This window comes from Nannobrachium achirus (assembly GCF_963921795.1).
Source record: "Nannobrachium achirus genome assembly, chromosome: 11".
Classification (NCBI taxonomy): domain Eukaryota; kingdom Metazoa; phylum Chordata; class Actinopteri; order Myctophiformes; family Myctophidae; genus Nannobrachium; species Nannobrachium achirus.
Genome location: NC_137820.1, coordinates 17,590,557 through 17,614,852, shown reverse-complemented (window position 1 = coordinate 17,614,852; position 24,296 = coordinate 17,590,557). Strand labels below are relative to the sequence as shown.

The 24,296-nt window shown below is 42.3% G+C and overlaps 1 protein-coding gene across 2 annotated transcripts; it reads left to right on the top strand.

Moving 5' to 3' along the window:
- Window positions 1-3,510: 3,510 nt before the first annotated feature.
- smad3b (SMAD family member 3b) lies at window positions 3,511-22,209 on the top strand (the record flags this gene model as incomplete). 2 transcript variants are annotated; one of them, XM_080737817.1, is made up of 9 exons in its annotated part: window positions 3,511-3,713; window positions 14,138-14,331; window positions 14,422-14,556; window positions 14,787-14,861; window positions 14,963-15,013; window positions 19,009-19,221; window positions 19,345-19,482; window positions 19,649-19,793; window positions 21,972-22,209. In XM_080737817.1, 9 exons carry the CDS (start codon window positions 3,511-3,513, stop codon window positions 22,093-22,095), a joined length of 1,278 nt encoding a protein of 425 aa, XP_080593943.1. In that variant the 3' UTR covers window positions 22,096-22,209. The 2 variants fall into 2 exon arrangements, with proteins under 2 accessions (XP_080593943.1, XP_080593944.1); XM_080737818.1 differs by lacking the exon at window positions 19,345-19,482.
- Window positions 22,210-24,296: the final 2,087 nt, after the last annotated feature.

Genomic DNA, 24,296 nt, shown 5'->3' with positions numbered 1-24,296 from the left:
TTTGTTAAGAGTGTAAATGGAGACAAGGAATATTGTAATAATAGACGATGGCCACTAGATGGTGATATATCAACTTAATATAATTTAAAGTTTTGCAGTTGTGTTCTATGATTTTCAATATATAATGTATTAACTATTTCAAACAGAGACAGCCATTCTTTCTGATTTTCAATGTTACATATAGTGTAGACCCTGTTTACACATACTGTATTCCCTTTAATTGTACATAATATGTTTCTTAGTTTGCTTGCTTTTCAATGTAAACGAACATTTTCAAATGCCAATAAAGCTCATTTGAATATTGTCTGAAAGCTTGTTCTCTAATGCACTACACACTTTTGACATGTCAGTCCATGTAATTTGATGATCCTTTGATGGATTGCCATTGCACATCCATTGCAAATTCCCCGTATGAACCTGGCAATAAAGGCTTACTGATTTAGAGTCTCCTCCTGATTCTAAATGGATCGTACACATACACAGATAGTGAACATCAGCATCATTGTAACATTCACTTGAGTGTTTCGATGGCATCATAGAGGAAATGCAAACTTATCACTGCCTATCAAATGAGAGTCAGTTCTGGGGGGCAGACTCTTTAGAAAAGGAAGATATGTGTTGGACAGAGGGACACTCAATGGGGAGGCAGACAGGGAGAAAGAGGGAGGTATGGAGCTGGAGGATGAGGATTTGAGGGTGTTTTGGTTTAGGGCAGCCAGAGGGAGGGAGCCGGAGGTCACTGCTGTCCCAGATTTGGAGGTGTCACCGTCTGGGAGGAGATTGATGGCTGCAAGCAGTAGATAACAGCTTGCTGTGTGAAGGCAGATTAAAAAGCATGCAGAGATTGTAGGGGAGAGCCTGACCCCACCCTGATTGGGCTGCAGAGTCTTTGGCTGAACAGCCACTTCTCATTCTAACACACTGCAATTAGCTGCTCAGGCAATTATAGGTTTCTGGAGGGTCAATGTGAGCTGCTCTGAATCTCTCCATCATACAATGCTTAACAACTCACAACTTAGGGCCCGTGCAAAGTTGTGAGTTATCATTCAGTTCACCACAAAACAATCTCGCTTAGTATAGTCATTACAGCAGAACTAAATGGGTGAGGAAAATTACACAAAACAGTTTATAGGGCAGGCCTATTGCTATTTCAATATCCTAGTGTTCCAATTTTACATTTTTGAAAAGGATTTTTAAAGTATATCCAGGGCGTTCCCGTATGGACACACAAAGGCCATATTTACTATGACCCATACCCCTACCCTGTCTGTCTACTTATTCTTGGTCCGGTGGTCCAGCTGATCGCACCCCTCCCCAACACCCCACCCTGCTTGGTTCCCATGTACCCTGTGAGAGGTCTATCACAATGCCATTGTTATCCATCAGATTGTCTGCAGTCATTACCTATTCAGCCAGCCATTGTGCCTTTTGTCCAAAATCATTCTTCACTCTGTCCCTAAGACCTTCCTCTGCCTGCTGCGGCCCATCTGCCCCTCCCGTCTGACATGTTCTACAAGAGCCCCCCATGTCTCTCTTTCTCTCTCTCACACACACACACACACACACACACACACGTTCTCACAGACTAACACACGCTAAAACACACTCCGGACCAGCTGTCCGGCTCATGTCCCTGGGGTGTGAAAAGGTGCAGGGCTAGTGCAAAGCTATCAAAGTACACACATGGCAGCAGCCACGGCTGCCACACCACAAATCCCCAACCTGTTCCAGAGGCTTTTGTGGAGAAATGAGCATCAGCGTGTTGCTGCTGTCATTTCCTTTTTGACCCTCGTGTTACTGAATCCTGTTGAGAAATGTGCTCTTATCATTGTACATCAAGCATTTAGTAACGCATGACACAGGAAACAGGCTAAGTAGTCTAAACAGTCAGAGAGAGGATGTGCACACATTTTACAAAGAATCTGGAAATGACATGTCTCTAAAAACCTCTCCCTTCAAGAACAGTATTGTGTTTATCAATAAGTAAAAATATTCATAGTATGCTACTTGCATTGAAACACATAATTGTGAGTTGACTTCAATGCAAAATGTACATTGTTTTTGTCATTGCCAGGAATGTCACAATATTTACTTAACAAGAAGGAAGTAAGAAGCCACGCCAAATGTTTGCATAAAAATAGACACTATAGTCATTGATGGAGGTTATAAATAGAGAGAAGGAAAAGGGGCCATGATGAGCTTCATGGACATGGGTATTTATAGCATAGGTAGGCCTACACTGCTGTTTACCAGGAGGCGACAGCCAGGGCTGCACTTATCAATAACACCATTAAACCAACCCCCAAATAGCAACATAGGCCTACATGCCCGGTCTCTTTCTGCAAAGATGCATCCAAGGTGAAATTAAATCACTTTCATGAGGGGATCAAAAGGATTACTTGCTACAGTATTCTATTTATGGACACTGTGATTGTAAAAACTGGATCACCTTTCAGTGTTGACATATCTCTGATTGCAAATATTTCTTGCCTTTCCTGACAGTATAAGTTTAAGACGTTATTTGGAGGTAAGACCTAACTGGGCAAAAGTTAAAACAGATTATGTTTTCAGTATGGCCCTGTCAGTCACTTAAATGCAAGGTTATAAGTCAATTTACCCTGCTCATAAGGAAACATATGATACACCATATCCTATTGTGCATCTATTCTGCAGCCAATGAAAGAAATTGAGCTCAAGTCGCCTTGTGTGCTAGAGTGCTTGGCTATTATTGTGTACAACCCCCAATTAAGGTAAGGTTAATTAATTAAGATAATTAAGATAACACATCTTCTCTTCTGTGTTTGTTTATGTTGTCAGAGTTAGTGTAAAATGATTTGCCAACACAGTATTGTCTGTTGGACAATCTATGGACAGTAAAATAACAGCATCATTCTCATCAAAGGAGGAGGTGGGTCATTCAAACACAGTGGAGCTCTATCAAGTCACTCACAGCTGGCCATACAAACAGTCGGAAATGATCAATTTTACCTTCAAAATAAAATCATTTTTGTAAACATTTTTTTTGTAATAATTCGTGAATACTTACTGGGTTCAGTGGGTTGCACGGTAAATTCCTGGAATATAGCCTATAGCTGAAAAACACCAAAACGTAGGCTATTTCTGTTTGCGTTTAGGCTAGATCTATCTCACAACAGCGGCCTGGCAAATGAATTCGGCATAACCCCGGAAGTTGTTATTTCCCTTCGTGGCTCACTTGGTGTCACATGACGCTGTTGCCGGTGGGAGGAAGGCTGGAAGCTCCATCAACTCAACTTGAACGGAGTGGATCCAGTGGATGTGTTAGTAGTGCATCTGCCAAGCAGCAGCAGCAGCAGCAGCAGCAGTGTCTGGCCCTTTTGTTGGCCTATATTTAGTTGGTTGTTTTGTTAGCCAGCTAGCTAGCTGGCTGAAACAACGTGTTATTACATGCGTGTTATTTAGTAGCGACACAATTCATCGGGAATTAACCAGGACGTACAATAATTAACCCGGCTAAAACGCGTACAGAAGATGTCCATATTACCGTTCACTCCCCCCATCGTGAAGAGGCTCCTCGGCTGGAAGAAAGGAGAGCAGAACGGACAGGAGGAGAAATGGTGCGAAAAGGCAGTTAAAAGTCTGGTGAAGAAGTTGAAGAAGACGGGGCAGCTGGACGAGCTGGAGAAATCCATCACCACGCAGAATGCCAACACCAAATGCATCACCATACCCAGGTAACTGCACCACCACTATACCCAGGTAACTGCATGCTGGATCACCTTAATGCATCACCACTATACCCAGGTAACAACACCTTAATGCAGCATCACCATAGCTAGGTAACACCACCTTATTGCATCACCATACCCAGGTAACAACACCTTAATGCAGGGGTCTTCAACAGGGGGTCCGGGACCCCTAGGGGGTCCTCAGCGTTACTACAGGGGGGCTGCAAAATCTTTGTGATAGGATCAGTCTTTTAAATTAACAACTTGAACCCTCACATCCCTATTCTGAGGAGTACTTTAGACAACAATAGCAGATCTACAAGCTTGTATATCGGCTATTCTCGGCAAATAGGTTTGGTGTAGACTAGAGGTAAAAAAGAGCAGCAAGCAGTGTAAGGTCAAGTTAACTAAAAACACAAATACAACATAGACTGATGACAGTGCTGTCAAACATGTCTATGAATCTATCTCTATCGATGAAAATCTGCATCACACATGTATACAATATGTAGTGGGCTCTCTCTCAGCTAAGTGGTCCTTGGCCTGAAAACGTTGAAGACCCCTGCCTTAATGCATCACCACCATACCCAGGTTACACCACCTTAATGCACCCAGGTAACACCACCTTAATGCATCACCATACCCAGATAACACCACCTTAATGCATCACCATACCCAGCCAGGTAGGTAACGTAGCTAACAACACCAATCAGCTATAGCCAGCAGCAATGACATCTGAATACTTCAAACACAACGTTACATAAACACGATGCGTCCCACACACGTTCTATAGAAAATGCATTTATTGCAAGCAATAGAAAGCTATATGGAATACAACCATCCTAAGGACTACGCACCATTGAGTCAGTGACATTAATAGACCTACTGCACATACAGTATAAACAGAGCTGCTTACTTTAAACGCATTTTAAATCTGAGGCTTTTTTCTATACTTATAGTATTGAGGAAGAAAATGCTATTTAGTTCCAAAAAGCTTTATACCCTGTGTGTATATAACGTGACATAGCTGTACACAATGCTCTGCTGTACCCCCTCCAACAGTTCAAATGGTCCTCATTTTCAAGAGTTTTTATTATATTTTGACACTTGCTTTGGCAATGTAAACGTATGTTTTCTCATGTCAATAAAGCTCCTTTGAATTGTAAGCGAAATGCTTGCGAAGTATAAAATGAATTAGCATTTCGCTAGGCTAGGCAGCTATGGCTAATAAAGAACAACGGCCAATATTGGGTACTGTTTTAATGCTATGACCCAGGTAACTTCAATATTTGTTTTGTTCTAGAGATAGCAAGTGTTCAATGTAAAGATAAAATAATTTCAATTGATGCAGTGTGTTGTGCAGCAGTGTGTTGTTGTGTGCTCGCTACTGTCATGCAGCACAGCTCTGTTGTAACGGTGCAGCTTGATTGTCTGTGTGAACTGCCTTTAAATGTAATTCTTTTGGAATGTTACTACAGTGCACAATAAGACCGTTTGCGTCAAGGAATAGTCTGTATTTTATTTCTTATTTCATTTTTTTGAAAGATGTTACCATGGATCCACCATGGTAACAAATAATGCATTCAGCGGCTGTGTCATCCGTTCGTTTTTAAGCCTGTTACGTCACAGTCAGTTTACACAACCCACACCGCAACTCCGCAAGTGCGTTTCGAATCATTATAGAATATATATAAGTCGGCGAAACTGCCTGGTAAAGCAAATATTAACAAACGTGATAAGAACTTCTCTGTATTATTGTGGACATTCCTCTATATCGGGGCAGCTTTTCAAACAAGAACATGCATCATAATTCTGTATATCTAACTCCAAAACATATATCTTAATTGCAAATTGTGTGTTCAGCAGTACTACAGTCTCAATCTTAATCTCACTATTTTAGTCTTGGTGTTATCTGTACAACACTATAACAAGTATGAAGATTTCTGAAATGTCTGAATAAGTAAGCTCCTTCCTTGCTATTTCATAGTTCATTAACTTGTCTTAGGGCCAGGATAGTAAATGTTGGCCCGCTTTGCTCACACATGCTGGACCGGTGGGGGGTGGATTGCTGGTTGTAGCTGGGCGCTGACTCAGAGGAGGCTGGGACAGTGTTTAGACTAGAGAATTTGTCCACTCTGGGAAAGTTGGAATGAATTCTTGCTGTGGGATTCCCCCACATGATCATCACCAGGGCGGCAGTGGCTCAGGGGTAGAGAAACCGTCATTAGAACTCAGATTGTTCCCAAAGGGTTCCCAGTTTGATCCCAGGCTCCCCCAGAGTTAGCGTCAAAGAGTCCTTGAGCAAGACTGTTCCTGGTGAGCAGGTTGCATGGTTTCCTCTGCCATTGGTGTATGAATGTGTATGTGAATGGGTGAAAAGCGCCTTGAATAAAGGCACTATATAAATGCACCTTTTGCCATGATGACACCACCAACCGTGTTCTCCTAACCAGTGCCATGCATGTGTAACGGAGGTGATCCAAACCTCCCCACCCGGCTTCGAACCCGGGTCTCCCGCGTGAAAGTCCAATATCCTAACCATTACTCCAAGGGGATATCCCTATGGAATAAGGGAAGATACTAGACTTTTGAGGCTTCAGGCTGGGGCTGTGACTCTCTCCGCCACACTCACCCCCCTTTGACCTCCTCCTACGGGGAAGCCCGGTTCCGGGTCATGGCACCAATGTAACGGAGGTGATCCGAACCTCCCCACCCGGCTTCGAACCCGGGTCTCCCGCGTGAAAGTCCAATATCTTAACCAATACTCCAAAGGGATATCCCTATGGAACGAGGGAAGATACTAGACTTTTGAGGCTTCAGGCTGGGGCTGTGACTCTCTCCGCCACACATGCAGGAGTATCTGTGGCATTTACCTGATTGTGATTAGAATTTAGATTAGAACTTCTGATTGTGAGGGTTAGGGCCCACGCAGACGAAATGCGATATTGCATCAGATCAGATCTCGTGCCCGGGGGTTTATCGGTGTTCATTTCAAACGACAGCGATCCTCTGCCTTGAATTCGGGCCCGGTATATCCCGCTGTGCCAGTGAAATATCTGATACCTTTTCAATTGAGCCAGATATCCTGGATGACCACCCCTAGCGATCTCGGGCCAGAGTTGAGTGGGGAAAAAGTTTAATTTTATTTTTTCTGGCAGTTGATTGAATAAAGAAACAAGGCTCCAGCCTCCACGGAAAGACAAAGTGGCAGCGGTTCTCAAACTATGTGTCCCGACCCAACTTGGGGTCGCAGAAGGTGCCATGGGCTCGCACATTGCCGACCATACTACTGTGTATAACGTGTATTTGCCCTTCAACTATAACATATATATTGTTTTTTATGAGACAAGCATTGTAATTAGGCTATGCTCCCAAATCCATTTTATTACCTTCTGTTCGCATATTCAATGAGTCCCGCAGTGCAACACCAAACAAAACAAGAAAAAAGAAACTGCGTTTGAAATTGCCTACTTTCCAGTATGATTTCAGTTACTTTACATTCCGTCCGTCTTTCAGGAGATTCTCTAGTCTCTCCATCCCCGCACTCTTCTGGAATGGTGCAGATTGTGGGCAACTCCAATATTTGTATTTACATTATAATAAATATTGGCGTTGTGGATTCTGTGTTTCTCGAACATTTCAAGGTCTCCCCCTTCAACTCTTTACAGTGTAGGCCTACAAAATACTATTGCAATGTGCATCAAATGACAGCTCCGTCGCGCGCTGGTCATCAACTGCTTTTTTTTTTCCTTTTCTTTTTTTGCGCAGCCTCTCTACAAGGCACGCATGGTGCTTTCATCAGTGCTGCCAATTAAATATTATAAAACGGCGAAATTAAACAAATATATTCGCTATAAGAGTCTCTCTCTCTCTCTCTCTCTCTCTCTCTCTCTCTCTCTCTCTCTCTCTCCCTCTCTCTCTGTCTGTGACATATTTGTAGCTATAATGCAGTATTGATACTTTTACTTAAGTAAAGAATGGGAGTACTTTTTCCATCACTGCTCAAATTAACTGTTCATCAGCGTGAATGCTTTCAGGTGTGTATCTGATCAATAGGAAATTGCCCATTACATTCTGAATGACATCAAAGCGACATGTTGTGATGTGAGCGTCTTGTGAGCATGCGAGAGAGTTTGAACTTGAACGATGTAGTGCGCTACAAACTAGGTCAGATCAATAATTAGCGCATCAGTTCCAGCTGGTGGTCGCTGCAACAGCTGACTGGAGTAAAACAAATTTTCAAAAAGTTTGTCTGCATGACTAGGTAGCCTATTAAGTCAGATATTGCATCTGAAAGGGGCAGTGGTTCTCAAACTATATGGTTCCCGAGCCAACGTGGGATCGCGGAAGGTCCCATGGGCTTTGCCGACCAATATAAATAAATAATGAATATATTGTTGTAACCAAAATGGGTCATTCCAGAATTGGAGGACATTTTACCTCTCCATTAAAAATGTGAACTACCTCTCCATAATAGTGTATAAAGAAGGTAGCTAGTACAGGTAGTGACAACATAGGCCTACTGTACTGTAGACAAGTGCAGTGGTTCTCAACCTGTGGATCGGGAGCTTAATGATGGAGATGGTAACCAAATGGACCCTATATTAATCTTCTTGAGGGCAGGAAATGGGTTGTGATTTTATAATATTAAAATGACGAAATTAAACAAATATATTCGCTATCTAACGTCAGTTTAATTGCCATTTGTTTAATGTTTTGACAATGAGGGTGTCCCAGGTGATTCCCAGCTTTAATGATGGAGATGGTAACCAAATGGACCCTATTAATCTTCTTGAGGGCGTAAAATGAAACCGCCGTATGGCTACATTTGGTTTCATAATTCATAATCATGCGTGTTGAAATATTAGCGCTCACGACATTTTGATCTTGTGTTGTATGTCTTCCATTTCCGACAAGCAAGCAAGCGAGACATCTGGCTCTGCATGACTCCTAGATATTAAGTTAACTATAAAAATAAGAACAGATATTGCATCTGTGATAAAGGTTTAAAGTGGAAAGGATCCCAGCGCGCGTCTCGCTCCTCTGGTAGCCTGTGTAAATTGTATAGCCTACCTTTTACGCATAGTTAAGAAGGGCATAATAATGCAGTCGTCCAGTATGATTTCATTCACTATACGTATTCTCCATCAGTCTCCATCACTGCCACTCTTCTGGAATGTTGCGGTTTGTACGCAAACTTTCGCAGTGTGCAATGAGAGTGTCGCATCTCCAATATCATTGATTTAATAAAATCCATTGCCTCATCCAAGCCTTCAATCAACTGTCCAAAAAGGAACATTTACCTGTAGGGTTCACTTGGTTCCATACACTGTCAAGTTGCAGAGAACAGATCTGTTATTTTGGGAACATTAACCATGCTGCGCATTTTGATGACCAAATAATCCTGTGTGCACTGTAATATTACGTGGGAATGATATTTGAACAATAGCCTAAATTGCGTGGTGTTAATGAGTTGTACAACACCAAACAGAACAAGAAAAAAGACCACACGTAGTAAAAAAGAAGAAAAAAAATCCCAAGGAATGTAGGCCTATGTCTCTCTGACTTTGAGTATGATGACATTATATGAATAATAATGTGGCATATAGCATCAACCAGCATTTTAACGGCAACCAGCCAGACATTAAACAGACATGAGCTTAATCAGCTAATAGCAATTATGAATGTCCAAACCTCGCCGTTGTGTGCGTGCAGTCGCAGAAAAAAAAAAGTTTAACCCTCTCGCTTTTTTTTTACTGTCCCACCACCTCATCCAAGCATATAGAATAGGGACAGGCCTAGGTTCCTCAATATCATTTAGCTGGGGACCCCCTGGAACTCCCCAAGGACTGGCGGTCCTCTTTGAGGACCAATGAACAAACTGACAGCACGAGAGACGCAATGACGTGCCCGCAGCCCGCGCGTAAAAGTAAAAAAATAAATAAAGGAATGCAATGGAATGTCTCTTGAGTATTACATTATATGAATAATGTGGCATAGTAGCATCAACCACCATTTTAACCAGCAACCAGCCAGACATTACACAGACATGAGCATAGGCTATGTCTATATAGCAAGATAGAGCAGAAGAGAACTTCAACTCCGCCAAATGACTGCGCAGAAGAAGAAAAAAGGAAAAAAAAGAACGCTAGGCTATAACGTTTTTGAACAAGTGATTACAACATTTTAGGGAGAAAGTAGGCTAAAGTAAAAAGTAAGTAGGTAATAATAATAATAAAAGTGTAGGCTATTCTATTGTGAGGTGTACACTCTGCGCAGCCTAAAAAAAAGGGAAGAGCTGGCTTCATATAATCTGAAGCAATCCCGTGGGCTCATTCAGACGACATTAATTGTAAAGGATTCCTACCCGATGACCCGACAATATCAAGCTTTTTTGATATTATCGTGAGCGCTACCGACGAGTCCCGATGTCATAAAAAACTAATTAACATAATCCGTTCGTGTCGGGGTACCGTTCAGAGTGAAGACCGATTCCGGGGCCGACCGAACGATTTTCCCGGGGATCATCCCGACAATCGGCCCCGGGGGAATCGGCCCCGGGATCGGCCCAGTGTGCACGGGGCTTTAGGGTTAGAACTTAATACTTAATTCTCTTCTCCTCCTTGTATAGCGAATGTGCCCCCCCCCCCCCCCCCCCCCCACACACACACACACACACACACACACACACATACATACAACCACATGGCCACATCTTGGCTCCGTGAAGTGTTGTAGTGTAATGGAAAGAGTTACAAACAATACAACAATACAATCTATATATATATATATATATATATATATATATATATATATATATATATATATAGTGATAAACAAGCCAGCCATCATCTACTGTATGTAGCAGTAGCAGTCTGTTCATGGGTGGTAGCTCTGCTCACACCGAGATGAGGTTGCTCAGTGCTTGGGAATGTGCTGCGGGCCCTAGGGAGGGCGTGGGCCACTGTTTGGTTTGTGGTTCACTTCCAGCACGTACAGAGGGGCTTGAGGGGTGCCTGGCTATATGTGTGGGATACTGGGATTACAGTGTGAGTGACTCTATACTTAACAAGCCTGCTTTGTGCTGCACTGTCTTTGCATCCTCTAATGTGGTAGAGTGAGAGACAGAGGTCAGCATTTGAAGTGGTCAATGTACCTGATTTTAGAAGGCAACCAACAAACAGGATACAGGACATCACTATATGCTAAAAGTCTGTGTTGACATTACAGAGGTTAGATCAGTTTTGAGCCTCATTTACTGGGAGGTCTGGTTTATTATTGGCCAAAGGACATTTGCCACATCAATGACATACCCTTCTCTTTTGGTCTTCACTATTAGGCTCTGTGCTTGACTGTCAGATTTGACCGGCAAACAGAAGGTGTTGCCACCTTCTGGGAAATGGAACTGCAGTCATGAACAGAGCCTGTTGTGTTGAATGTAGCAATGTTACCTATACAGTATCTATACATTTTCAGAACCTATAAACCAACTTAATCTTGCTCATGTATGTTAATGCCTGATGAATCGAGAAACAGGGTTTAATAATTGTTTATTAATTAAAATTGAGGAAAAGGTTGGCATGTATATGGCAATTATATGCAGGCACAGTCCACATATACACTACAGTATAATTTGGCTAGCTGTCATTTTAGTTGTGATCAGTGCTACTGCTGCTACATTAGCAGTGTTGTATTTATTTCCCCTCTAGACAGCTTTTGAGGTAGGGCGTGGGCGATATGGACAAAATCAGATAGCACAATATTTCGAACCGATTTGCTTTCACATAATATTTAGGTTACACGATGAGTATTTGATAAACAATCATCAGTAATGCCTATATAATAACTAAGTGACTAGTTGGTAAAGGCAAATAATAGAACTGCTAGAACAGTCTGATACCTAGGCTGGTAATCCAGCCTGACAGTGTGTTGCGGGTTCGAGTCCCGATCCTTTGCGTGTCACTCCCACCATCTCTCTCCCTGTCAGACTACTGTATACCTCAGTCAAGTCAACACATGCTATATCATGATATTTATATCATTGATATATTGGCAAGCCCTAGTGCACCATCAGCTATAAGAGATTTCTCCTAGACCTGGAGAACCTACAGAACTAGCCTTACATTAATTCTCTCCTGTAGTAGCTTCTGCTTTGATGACGTCTATGGCTACAGGAGAGTCTTAACGCTTTGACAGACAGGTCAGGAGTATGGTCTGCAAAACTGCTACTGCGGCTCTACACATGCATACATGCGAGACATATCTTCCGTACAAGTTCTGCAAGGTGTATGCGACTTGTAAGGTAGCCTTGTTTAATGTATAAGTCCGTATTGTTAAATAAAATGAGTTTTTACCAAGTGTGTGTCTTTTCCAAATCGAGCAGCTCTGGTCTGGTTAAAGATGGCTGCACTTATCACGTGACGTTCATCCATTCCCCCATTCATTCATACAAGGACATGAAGTATGTGTATACGGAATAATGCTTCCAGCCACCAACGGGCGCTGTTGCAGCTAACATTGTAGCAAACGAGGAAAAGCGGTACACTTGGTAAAAACGAATTTTATTTAAAAATACGGACTAATACATTAAACAAGGCTACCTTACAAGTCGCATACACCTTGCAGAACTTGTACGGAAGATATGTCTCGCATGTATGCATGTGTAGAGCCACAGTAGCAGTTTTGCAGACCATACTCCCGACCTGTCTGTCAAAGCGTTAAGACTCTCCTGTAGCCATAGACGTCATCAAAGCAGAAGCTACTACAGTTGAGGATTAATGTAAGGCTACTACAGAACCATGATAGAGAGTTGACAAATTGGACCTGATGAAAGCACAAATATCACTGTCACCTCACAGTCAGTTTTCTTTTTTCTTTTTTTTTTTTTACCAAATTGGTCTTGGTTATATATTTTTTAATTATGTAGTTAACCTTTTTACATTTTACACCTAGTCTATAATAGATGTTGGCAACCAAATATCAAGAGCAACCCCTTAATATGGTAGAAACGATGAGCTCCCACAGTCAGATTTGTCCCCCTGATTTGATGCAAGACCAATGAGTTGGCCGAGTGTTATACTTTTATCTACTAGGCTAGGCTCCACTGGAAATACTCTTTAATTTGGACTTATGTTCTGTTTAGCTCAGTTTAGGTGAATTTAACATTGAGTTGACCAATGTGACAACTGCTGCCGGACGGTGCACTTCTTTACTATGTAATCAAGCTGCATGGCCTCGGCTAGCTAAGCTCTCTGCCTCTTCTTGAGATATCTTCTAAAAGTGTTGATTATCAAGTTTGTGCCATGTTGTGTGTTTTTGCCATTTCCCATGACATCACTGCCCCCCTTTGAATGACTGCATTCAAGCAAACTTTGCTAATAGGAGAAGAGGACAGTGTCCAATAAGACTACTGGGTACACTGGTATAGGGTTTCTAAACTCCCACTCAGTTACTTTAGTTGGCCACTCAGGAAGGAGCTGTCTGGGTAATAGGGCTGATGAGGTTTGGTCATGGCAGGAGCTGAGGCTGTTACAAGAGATTGCGGGGGTCTACATTTCAGCCCTCGCTTTCCCCCTACAGAGCCACGGTGAGGAATGAGAACCATATGTTGACTGTCTGACAGCTCCACATTGTGCTGTGCTCTTGTGGGCTTCAGGCTGGGATAGAGCCATCACCTCGCTGTGCTCTGGCAGAGTGCAGGGATACAGCAGACAGTTTTGGCAGATGTGGTTCCATGGCACTGCCGATGGCCCTGCACCTCACAGCCACATCAGTCATGTGGAAAACCTAATAAAAACCTATGGGATGAGGTTTCAGCACTTTCTCTACATTCGGTCCTGACCTGAGGCCAAGAAGACCTTTTCTGTATAATCACGGCAGCTTGAATTATACTTTTCTAGGCTGTACATTTGTCTACAGAGGCATTTTATTTTGTACAATTTAGGTTTAGGCAATAGGTACAGGCCTGCTTCTGTTTGTATTCCAAAATGACTTTATTAGTTGGCATATGGTGTTTGCATTTGAGACGGTCCATATGTAAGGTGATGTTACCCTGACTGGTGCTGCTGTGTGAGGAGGGCAGGGGCCACACTTGGTGCAGAATACTCTCTTTCATACCCATACTAATACAGTGAATGAAAAAGTAAACATTACGTTAGTAGTTTTGGAAAAAAAGGTTTATTTTGAGCTGGTCTGTGGTAAAGAAAATACGATAGTGTGTTCTGCCATCTGTTAGTGTTTATCCTCCATATTAGACTGATGACTGATGCTTTATTGAATTGCAGAGAAACCCACAGTGACCTTCTCTCCCCTCTTAGTTAGAACCATTGCTCTAAACGTGGTGCATCACCCCAAATCCCTGCCTATGAACCGTATCTCCATCCTAAGCATGCCTCAGCTGACTCTCTGGTGTTGGTGGTTGTGTTCCCCAGGTCTCTAGATGGCCGTCTCCAGGTGTCCCACAGGAAAGGTCTTCCCCATGTCATCTATTGCCGACTGTGGCGCTGGCCCGACCTGCAGTCCCATCACGAGCTGAGGGCCGTCGACCTCTGTGAGTTCGCCTTCCACACCAAAAAGGATGAGGTGTGCATCAACCCCTACCACTACCAGAGGGTGGAGACACCAAGTGAGTGTACTATTGCTCATGAATTAATTGTATTCCAAATATAGTATATACCTGGTTGTGATCAACATTTGTTGGTGTGGGTCTCTTCAGTCCTGCCTCCCGTCCTGGTCCCACGGCACACGGATATCCCCACAGAGTTCCCACCGCTGGATGACTACAGCCACTCCATCCCTGAGAACACCAACTTCCCAGCTGGCATTGAGCCCCAGAGTAACTATATCCCTGGTGAGAGGCAGCATTGCACTAATTCTCCATGCTAGGACACTGACATGTACTTGCTTGCAAATGATTCAGGAGGAGTACATTCAGCTAGGGTGTTGGCTTCATTGAGTCAGTGTATTGGACACATCAGTGTGTGAGGGAGACTCTGCAGTGCACATTTGTTCTGTGGTTTGTTGACGTTAAGTGTTTGTGTGTAATATGTGAACATTCTGCTTTCTGCGTGTGTGTTCCAGAGACTCCTCCACCAGGCTACCTGAGTGAGGATGGAGAGACCAGTGACCATCAGCTTAACCACAGCATGGACACAAGTAGGACATGTCAATGAATAGACAGTTTTCCCATCATAACACAGATCAGTACTGTAACTGTTACAGTTGTGCATTAATCCCATCTTCACTTTCCTTTTCAGGTTCGCCCAGCCTGTCACCGAATCCTGTCTCACCGGCAAATAGTAATCTCGGTAAGCCCAACACTTTGATGTGCCAACACATAACAGGGAATTATTCATTTTACCCGGTTATACTAATCGAAAGGAGTCACCCTACAGTTACAACTAATTAAGTCATTGTGCTTGATAAGTTATTGCTGATACATTTCTTTTTATAATACATTTTTTATGTATTTTGTCACAGAATCAACCATACACTTATAAACAAATACACAACATTGAACTCTGTGTCCCCCACCCAGCTGACACATTTTCACGATACTGTATATAGTAAGTAGATTGTCTGAATTAGGGGTCTGCAGATTTGTTTTGATTTTCATTCAATTATTAGTAATCAAGAGTACCAATAACCAGTATTCATTTGTGGGCAATGAAAAAGTTCAGTAACACAGACAACCTTCCTCTAAATTAACATATTATGTTTAATTATGTAAAAATCCACAAGCTTCCAGAATGTAAAAAAATCACACCCGTGTGAACTGAGCGGTGGTCGTGGGGGGGGGGTGCCTGTGTGTGTGGGGTGGGTGTGTGTGTGTGTGTGTGTGTGTGTGTGTGTGTGTGTGTGTGTGTGTGTGTCTGGCCTGGCCTGAACAACAGCGCCCCTCCCTTAACATGTGTGGTGAAAAAAGGTACTTCAGGCTACATACAGACACGCACACACACACGCACGCATACACACACGGCCACGTATAGGAGACGGTGTAACCACCGCTCAAAAAAAGACCAAACAGAAAGGACATTTTAAATGGATAAAGAGAAAAAAGACGAAACTTAATATATGTAACATAATCAAATGAAGAAAAAAGAAAGAAGAAGTATGCCAAGCACAAGTATGTATGTATGTATGTATGTATGTATGTATGTATGTATGTATGTATGTATGTATGTATGTATGTATGCATGCATGCATGCATGCATGCATGCATGTATGTATGCATGCATGCATGCATGCATGCATGAATTTATATATTGTATTTATTTAACGTTTTTCCATATTATTGGTATTAGGGTTAAATACCCTACCAACCTGGAAATGCCCATCCAAACTATTTCCCAAGACTCTACTGATAACAGTTATTTTTTATAATGAAGACGTATTTGTTTCCCTGGCACAAAAGGGGGAAATAAATATATAAACCATTACAAATATCGGTAATTCGGTATCAGTATTTGTTATCAGCTAAATTGTTATTTGAAAGAATTTCCATATCGGTGGTGGTGCATCCCTAGTAATAATCTAATAATCTATGTACAGTAGCTGACTAATCAGTAAGCCTTTTTTGTTTTGGTGTAGCAGATCTCAGATAAACAGGACATGTATACTACATGTACTATAGATAGATAGATAGATAGAGATTTTTATTTATGTGTCCTGCACCAAATGATGCCCAGCCCACACAGGCTTACAAGACACTCACAAACATAATACTTTCATACACCAACATACACCACAGACAAAAATGCTTAAGAGGAACACATTTATAGTCCATTGATAGTCCATGCTGCTATTTAGGGGTACAATGTTCTCCAACGCAACTTCCATGCCTTCTCTATGAATTTTGCCAAAACAAAAACTTCCTTATTAAACAACCAGCGTAACATAGAACATTCAGACATCCAAAACAAATCTGGATTTTTGGCTTATTTTTCAAATAAGGAATTTCTTAGGTCATGATACAGTGGACAGTGAAAAACGACTACATCATCAGTCCATTTTGTGCCGATATTCTTGTGGTAAGAAATATGTGTGCATTCACATTGCGTTGAGTGAGGGAGACAGAAAAAGAGAGCAAGCAAATGAGAAAAGAGAGTAAAATTGTCAAGTGAGTTAAGTATACTCTTTTTGACAACAACTGAGTAGGTTAAATACAATTTGAGCATGCTCTTACATTTATTAAAACCTGTCTTTATGCTGCTCTGTGAAAGCTTCAGTGCTGTAGCTGTGACTGTGGTCTGGCTTTTGCCAAATAGATTTGTAGCTTGTGGTTGTAAATTTAAGTGCGAGCGGGAGAGTAAGATTTGTAACCTTAGTACCGATGTTTAGCTTTCTTTTTTTACTTGAGGAAAAGGGTATTTATGCACTTGGTGAAGGAAAATGCTTTTGAACTTCAGCTTGGGACCTTCCGGCATCTCTCCCACAAACACAGAAAAGAGTGTCGATTGGCTATTTACCCATTGTCCACATTTCAACCAATCCAGTAATGCAAGAAATTGAGCCAGCCTATAAAACTGTATATTTCAGAGAGTGGTCACTGCGTCTGAGGACTGAGAGTGCATGCATGTCTTAAAAGGGACTAAAAGAAATCTGCTAGTTCATCAGTCAAAAGGATGTTTCTGATAATTACAAATATATTTGTAGTTATTTGTAAATATTACAATATTACAAATATTGGACCAGTCACCAGATAAATAGCCTGGAATGATAATCAGTTGACCCCTAATCTGGATTTTACAACATGAATGTAGGGCCAAGTTTCTTTAAAGTCATTAACCTCAACCATCCACGAACAATGGATTCCCTGCTCCTCATAGTACCCTTTGCCTGTCCTCTTCTGACATCTCCCTCTCACATCTATAAATACCTCTACTACCCTGTCTGTATTGATTTTAATCTGCGGCTGGATTATATCTGACATGTTCTTCCGGTAACTTTATATTATTTATGGTCACGCTTTACTCAGAGATATCTGATAGATAGCGATATTAGCACGGTGATGGTGTCTTGACCATAGGTAGTAATGTCATATTGAAATCAGTGAAGAACAGACTAATGGGGGAAATACAAACTCACTTCTGGCACTGGCAGTATTGTTCATAAGTGCTCGGAGGGTTTACATTATGAAAGAATGGGAAGTGTGTTTTAGGGAGTGAAAGTGTGCGCATGCTAGTGTGAGTGGGAATGAGAGCAGGGGCGTCAATTTGGTATGGCAGGGGTATGCAGCTGCCATACACTGGGTCCAGGGGGGGAAATAAAAGTTACTTTTAAATATAAATCCATGAATGTCTCTTTGTCTATCTGCGCTGGTTATTATGTTGTTAAATTACAGTAAAATAACTACAAATGCAAAATTAAACAAAATGGTCAGGCATTACAATTATATTCTTCACACTTGTATTCTCCACATCATGACAAAATGGTATATTCCTGCCGGTCAGCATGCATTATTGTTCATTGTGGCACGTTTACTAACATGTTAAGTTTAGCTGCACTTGAACAACCGTTCCAGGCTGCAATATCCAGCCCAAGAAACCGTAGAAACCTGTGTAAAAAACTGTCAAAACTCCTTTTTTTCAGACATTGTGAAAAATAGCCGATCTACATGCTCACAACGCCTCGCAGCGCGAGGCGTTGTGAGCGTGTAGATCTGCTATTTTCACAATATAACCGTGTTATACAAAATGTAATGCCTCTTTTCCATGAGGAATCCCATCTTTGCCATACCCTAGCTTTTGCTGAACTGACGCCACTGAATGAGAGAGTGTATTTACAGTGCGTGTGTGAGAGAAAAAAAATTGGTGAGTGAATGAGAGAGAGATGATAATATACAGGGGCAGCCGACTGGGTCTGGGAGGCTGAGCCCCAGGGCAGTAACACAGGAAGTATAGTATGAATGGAGTCTTTGTCTGTGGCCTATCGTAGTCCCGTGGAACGGCCGGCTACAGACAGCCCAAGGTAATGTAATAATGATAATATCCTGTTGCCCGGTTATTCTATATGTGTGGAAAGCCACCGGGGGGAGTCATTGTAAGAAAGACTTGATAAACAGGCACGTCACATGACTGGGGGACATGCAGGTCATGGGAAAACGCCACGGAGGAAAGTTCAAAGGGAACACATTTATCAGCACTGAGCATCGCCACATGGTTGTTTGCCCTCAGACCTTTTTGAACTGCTTTCACAAACCTTAATTCCTGTCTCACAGACCCCTCACTGTGTTCACCCACTCTTATTTCTGTCTCTCCATCTTAACCCCCCCCCCTCATCCTCTTTTCCTGCTCTCTTGCAGACTTGCAGCCTGTGACGTACTGTGAATCTGCCTTCTGGTGCTCTATCTCCTACTATGAGTTGAACCAACGGGTGGGAGAGACCTTCCACGCATCGCAGCCCTCCCTCACGGTAGACGGCTTCACAGACCCATCAAACTCGGAGCGCTTCTGTCTGGGCCTGTTGTCCAACGTCAACCGCAACTCGTCTGTGGAGCTCACACGCAGACACATAGGTTGGTTTGATGGTTTCATTTCACAAGGACACAGACACGTACATAGGCCTCGATTTAACGTGCTTTGTGAAAAGTACACATTTACAGCAACACTGTGCTGGTCTCTATTGTCCTGTCTCTCAGGACGGGGAGTGAGGTTGTACTACATCGGGGGAGAGGTGTTTGCAGAGTGTCTCAGTGACAGTGCCATCTTTGTCCAGAGTCCCAACTGCAACCAGCGCTATGGCTGGCATCCGGCCACTGTCTGCAAGATCCCTCCAGGTCAGCTTGAGAAGATACACACCATACGCTACACACCAAAGTGACCAGGGCATGACCAATACCCCAGTGACCCACTGGCACTCATAATGTTATGCTTCTCAAACACAAGTAAACTGAGTGTGTGTGTGTGCGCATGCATTCGTGCGTGCATGTTTTTGTTTCTCAGGCTGCAACCTGAAGATATTTAACAACCAGGAGTTTGCTGCCTTGCTGGCCCAGTCAGTCAACCAGGGCTTCGAGGCCGTCTACCAGCTCACTAGGATGTGCACCATTCGCATGAGCTTCGTCAAAGGATGGGGAGCAGAGTACAGGTACTTTTTCTCTTGAGTTCAACTGCTGATGGCAGCTTTGAATATTGCTAACACTACAGTATGAAGCCTCCGGAAATGTAAATCTGTGATTGATTTGTAAATTCTTTGCATACAAAAACTGTATAACCCATATGATTATTTATTATTATTTTATATATAAATCAAATCAAATGGATAGGTGGTGCTTAGCACTTAAAATGGACGTCCATTGATGGATATCCATGTGGACCATCTCTTGGCGTCACAATTAATCAATTCATTAATTAATAATTAAATAGAACCAACATTTTTAGCTCTGCTTGATAATAGATATCCGTTTTTTTAATGATCAAGTTTGAAATTAATTTATTTCTACTATTTGCCTTTCCAGAGTTTTTATGCACTGGAAGAACTGACCTCTGCACATGATGCATGAACATAACACAGCTTGCTGTGTTTCAGCTACAGGATAAAACATCTATTCAGTTTAAGTAATGCAAGTTAGTATATGCCAGTTTTAAAAGAATAAGAGTGAAAGATTAAGATGGCAATAAGGTGTATATGTACATGGGGAACAATTACAAACCAGGCCCAGCATAATGATAATTGTGTACCACTAGATATTTTAGAACTGGAGTTAGTTTACATCATATTCAACAGTGTAATTTCTAACCAAAATTATTTCATATCAGTAGCCTGAAATATCACATTTTCAAGTTGTTGAATAAGCAAATATTTTGCACCAAATTTCCATCCACAGGATTTAAAAAGCAGAGGCCTGTGATGAAAGCTTTCTTGGTTATGTATGCAAACTGTCAGCTATTTACCAAGGTTGAGTAATGGCAGCATAATTCTTCACTGTTCTTGGCTCAGAAATCTACAGGCTTGAGCAGGACCCTGACTCAGTAGCTATGACCAGGGCCTTCTCCGCTCTCACCCTGCGCCCCCTCTTCTCACTACTGCTTACATAAACAGAGTGGACGATGAGGGAAACTGTCAGGCTGCGCAGTGCATTCATGGCTTGAGTAATCCTCTGGGTCTGGGGGGGCCTAAAGGGGCCCCTCTGTGAGAGCCTGGCCCTTTCTGCCTATGGTTCTTCTCCTGAGAGGAGCCGTCACTCTGTAGACACTACAGCATGTGGAGCCACTTACAGCCCGGCTCTGATTACACCGCACAACCCACTCTACCTTTCTCACGCAGGCTCCCTATCTTCTCACTTCTGCTGTCTCCTCCCCTGTTCCGTTGCTCACGGAAAAAACAACCCATTTCGAGTTTACTCTGGTGGGCCTGTCAACTTTTCCTACCTTTTTTTCTTCAGCATTTGTTTGTACATCTCAAGATGTGTTTTCTTAATGGCTACTTACCTCTTACCACAACAAATTGGGCTGTTTACATTCTAGCATTATATCTTTTTTGTCTCTGGCTATCCGAACCTATACAAGACAATCAAATAGTCCTCAACTTAGGGTGTCTGGGATACCCTCTTACTCATGTAAGGACCTAATATGGTTAATTACTGGTAAAGTTTATTTTCCTGCAGACATGTCTGTTTCACTGTATTTGAGATGGCTGAAACATGTCATCTGTGAGTGGCTGAGCCCAAGCGTGACACTGAGACACTATCGGTGGTGATGGGGCTTTGGTCTACTCTATATGACCAAAATGGGTTTTTGGGTGGGGGTCAGGCAAGGAAAAAGGACAAAGAATAAATGGATATTGTGCACAGGCAACCGGCAGACTTTTAGGGGGAGCGGGGGCGGTAATAATGGGGGAGGGGGTGCAACAGTGAGACGGCAGGAGAGAGTTGACTAATGGAGGAAGAATGCAGAGGAGGCATGCAGTGACGGAGGGGTGGGAGAGAGTGAGAGTTGAACGCGTTCAGACACCATCTACATCGGGGATTCCCACTGGACTCCATGGAGCAGCCAGTGTTACATTTCTCTTTCTGACACCGAATACCCCGGAGAAGACAAGAATCCTGGTAAAAAAACAAGCATGATTTTAGAAATGGACAGTAAAAGTGGGCTTGTAGGCAGAAAAAAATATGCTTACATACGGAGTAGTAGAGGAACAAAATAAAGTACAGTCAAGTCAGTTAAGTGAACTTAAATGCAGTGAGTGATAAAAAGTGATGTCCTTATGTATTTTGTATGGACACACATATTAACAAAGATGCCCTTCTCTGTCCCTGTCCTACAGGCGTCAGACAGTGACCAGCACCCCCTGCTGGATCGAGCTGCACCTCAATGGGCCTTTGCAGTGGCTGGACAAGGTACTTACACAGATGGGCTCTCCCAGCATCCGCTGCTCAAGTGTGTCCTAGGACCACCCCACCCACATGCAACACACATAGGAAGACAAGACGTTTTGTCAATGTTTAAGGAAAGACAAGAGACTTGGCTCACTCTCATCCCACATCAGCCACCCCAACATTTCACCTCACACACTGTAAAGCACTTTCCTTGTAAAGGTAGCATTTCATTTGATGGTTTTGATGACTCTTGTTGTTTTGTTGTCTCATGCTGAACGGTCAGTCATAGCATGTTAGCAGTAGGTTTTAGAAGGCTGAGCATATTTTACCTTTTTCCTCTCCCTTCATCGCACATTCAGACGTTGTCTGGACATTATGTAATGTTGCCTTTATAGCTGTTAGATAAACGGCATATAGGTTTTCCCTTTTTCTATGTTGTCGTCTTCGTACTGCTTCAGTCATCTCAAAACATTTCACCATATTTTGTGTCAGCTAAATTCTATTAATCTTTCAGCTAAAGCTATTGTTTATTTTATACTACAGTAAGTGGTGTTTCACTGTGCCCCCCAGCACTCTTTTAAATTGTGAAGGAGGCTTCATCAACTTAACTTCATTTTGAACGTAAAATGACCATTATTTTGGGTAGTGATTAAATAACTTATATATTTGTTAAATATATATTAATATATAATTACTTTACCTGTACTGATAAATGTCTATATTAACAAACTCGTGAAATCCTAAAAGTCCTAAAATTGGTATTTTAAATGTTTTTAAGCAATGAAATAGATAATAGTGCCATTGTGTTTTTCTTGAAAAGGAACCCTTGTATGAAAACTATTTTGATCAATGAAAGACATTTTATAAGTTATTTTTGCATACTGTCCTGCATGGGGAATATATTTTTATTATTGCCCCACTAAGATCATTGTACATAAATATTTATAGCTTGCATTGAATCGTGGCGTTACAGTACATTGCTTGAGACGATGGATCCAGCTGACCTCTTGGCATGTAAGACAAATAAATACATGAACAAGTGGGCGTTTGATCCATCAATTCAAACCAGAATCTACTTTAAAGAAGTGTGTCCCTGCAGACACTTCAAAGATATATATATATTTTTTGTGCCGAGAAAAGGGAAGGAAGCGCAAGTTCTGCGGGTCAGGTCAGAGGCAGCGTTTAGGCTTAGTGCATTTCTTTGTGAATCATGACATTGTACCTGTACCATTATTGGAAAATATCCTTTTCATAATATATGAAAAACCACATGTGACAAATCTTTGGCAGTTGTTAGGACTTAAGCACTGTGTGAACCCTGTGGGTAGAGCATGCACCAGCGGTGGAATGTCCCATTTGAGCAGAGGTGGAAAAAGATTCATTTACTCATTCTTTACTTAAGTATAAGTATCAATTCTGCAATATAGAAATACTCTGTTAGGGTGCCCTCACACCAAAATACCTATGAGAGTGGAATCCGCGTTCCGCCAATGCATTTCAATGATAAGGGAGCGTTTTTTGCAGAAATCCTCTACTGGCATGAAACCGCTTCACTCTCATTGAAATGCACTGGCGGAACGCGGATTCCACTCTCGTAGGTATTTTGGTCTGAGGGCAGCCTTAGGGTGCCCTCACACCACAATACCTATGAGAGTGGAATCCGCGTTCCGCCAATGCATTTCAATGAGAAAGGAGCGGTTCCATGCCAGCAGAGGATTTCTGCAAAAAAACGCTCAATTCTCATTGAAAAAAACATAGTACCCTTAGGCTGCGTTCACACCAAAGGACCTATGAGAGTGGATTCCCCATTCTGCCAATGTATTTCAATGGGAATGGAGAGGTTTCATGCCAGGATTTCTGTGTGCCGCGCAGACCTTGCGTTTATGCTGGAGCAGATACATTCTCCACGCAGTGTTTTCCCCCTCTGTCCACTCGGGTGAGTCGGTGCTGGATACAGGGAGGGTCCTGGAAGTTAGTGACGGGTGCGTCACAGGCTTTGGGAAAAATGCGCTCTCTGCATTTTTAGTCAGCCATGCACAAAGAGTTTATCAGCTGGCAACCATACTTTGGTGTGACCGCAGCACGGTCCGTGGAATTGGGAATCCACTCTCATAGGTAGTTTGGTGTGACCGTACCCTTACAACTAAGGGTGCCCTCACACCAGAATACCTATGAGAGTGGAATCTGCGTTCCGCCAATGCATTTCAATGATAAGGGTGCCCTCACACCAAAATACCTAGAGTGGAATCCACCAATGCATTTCAATGAGAATG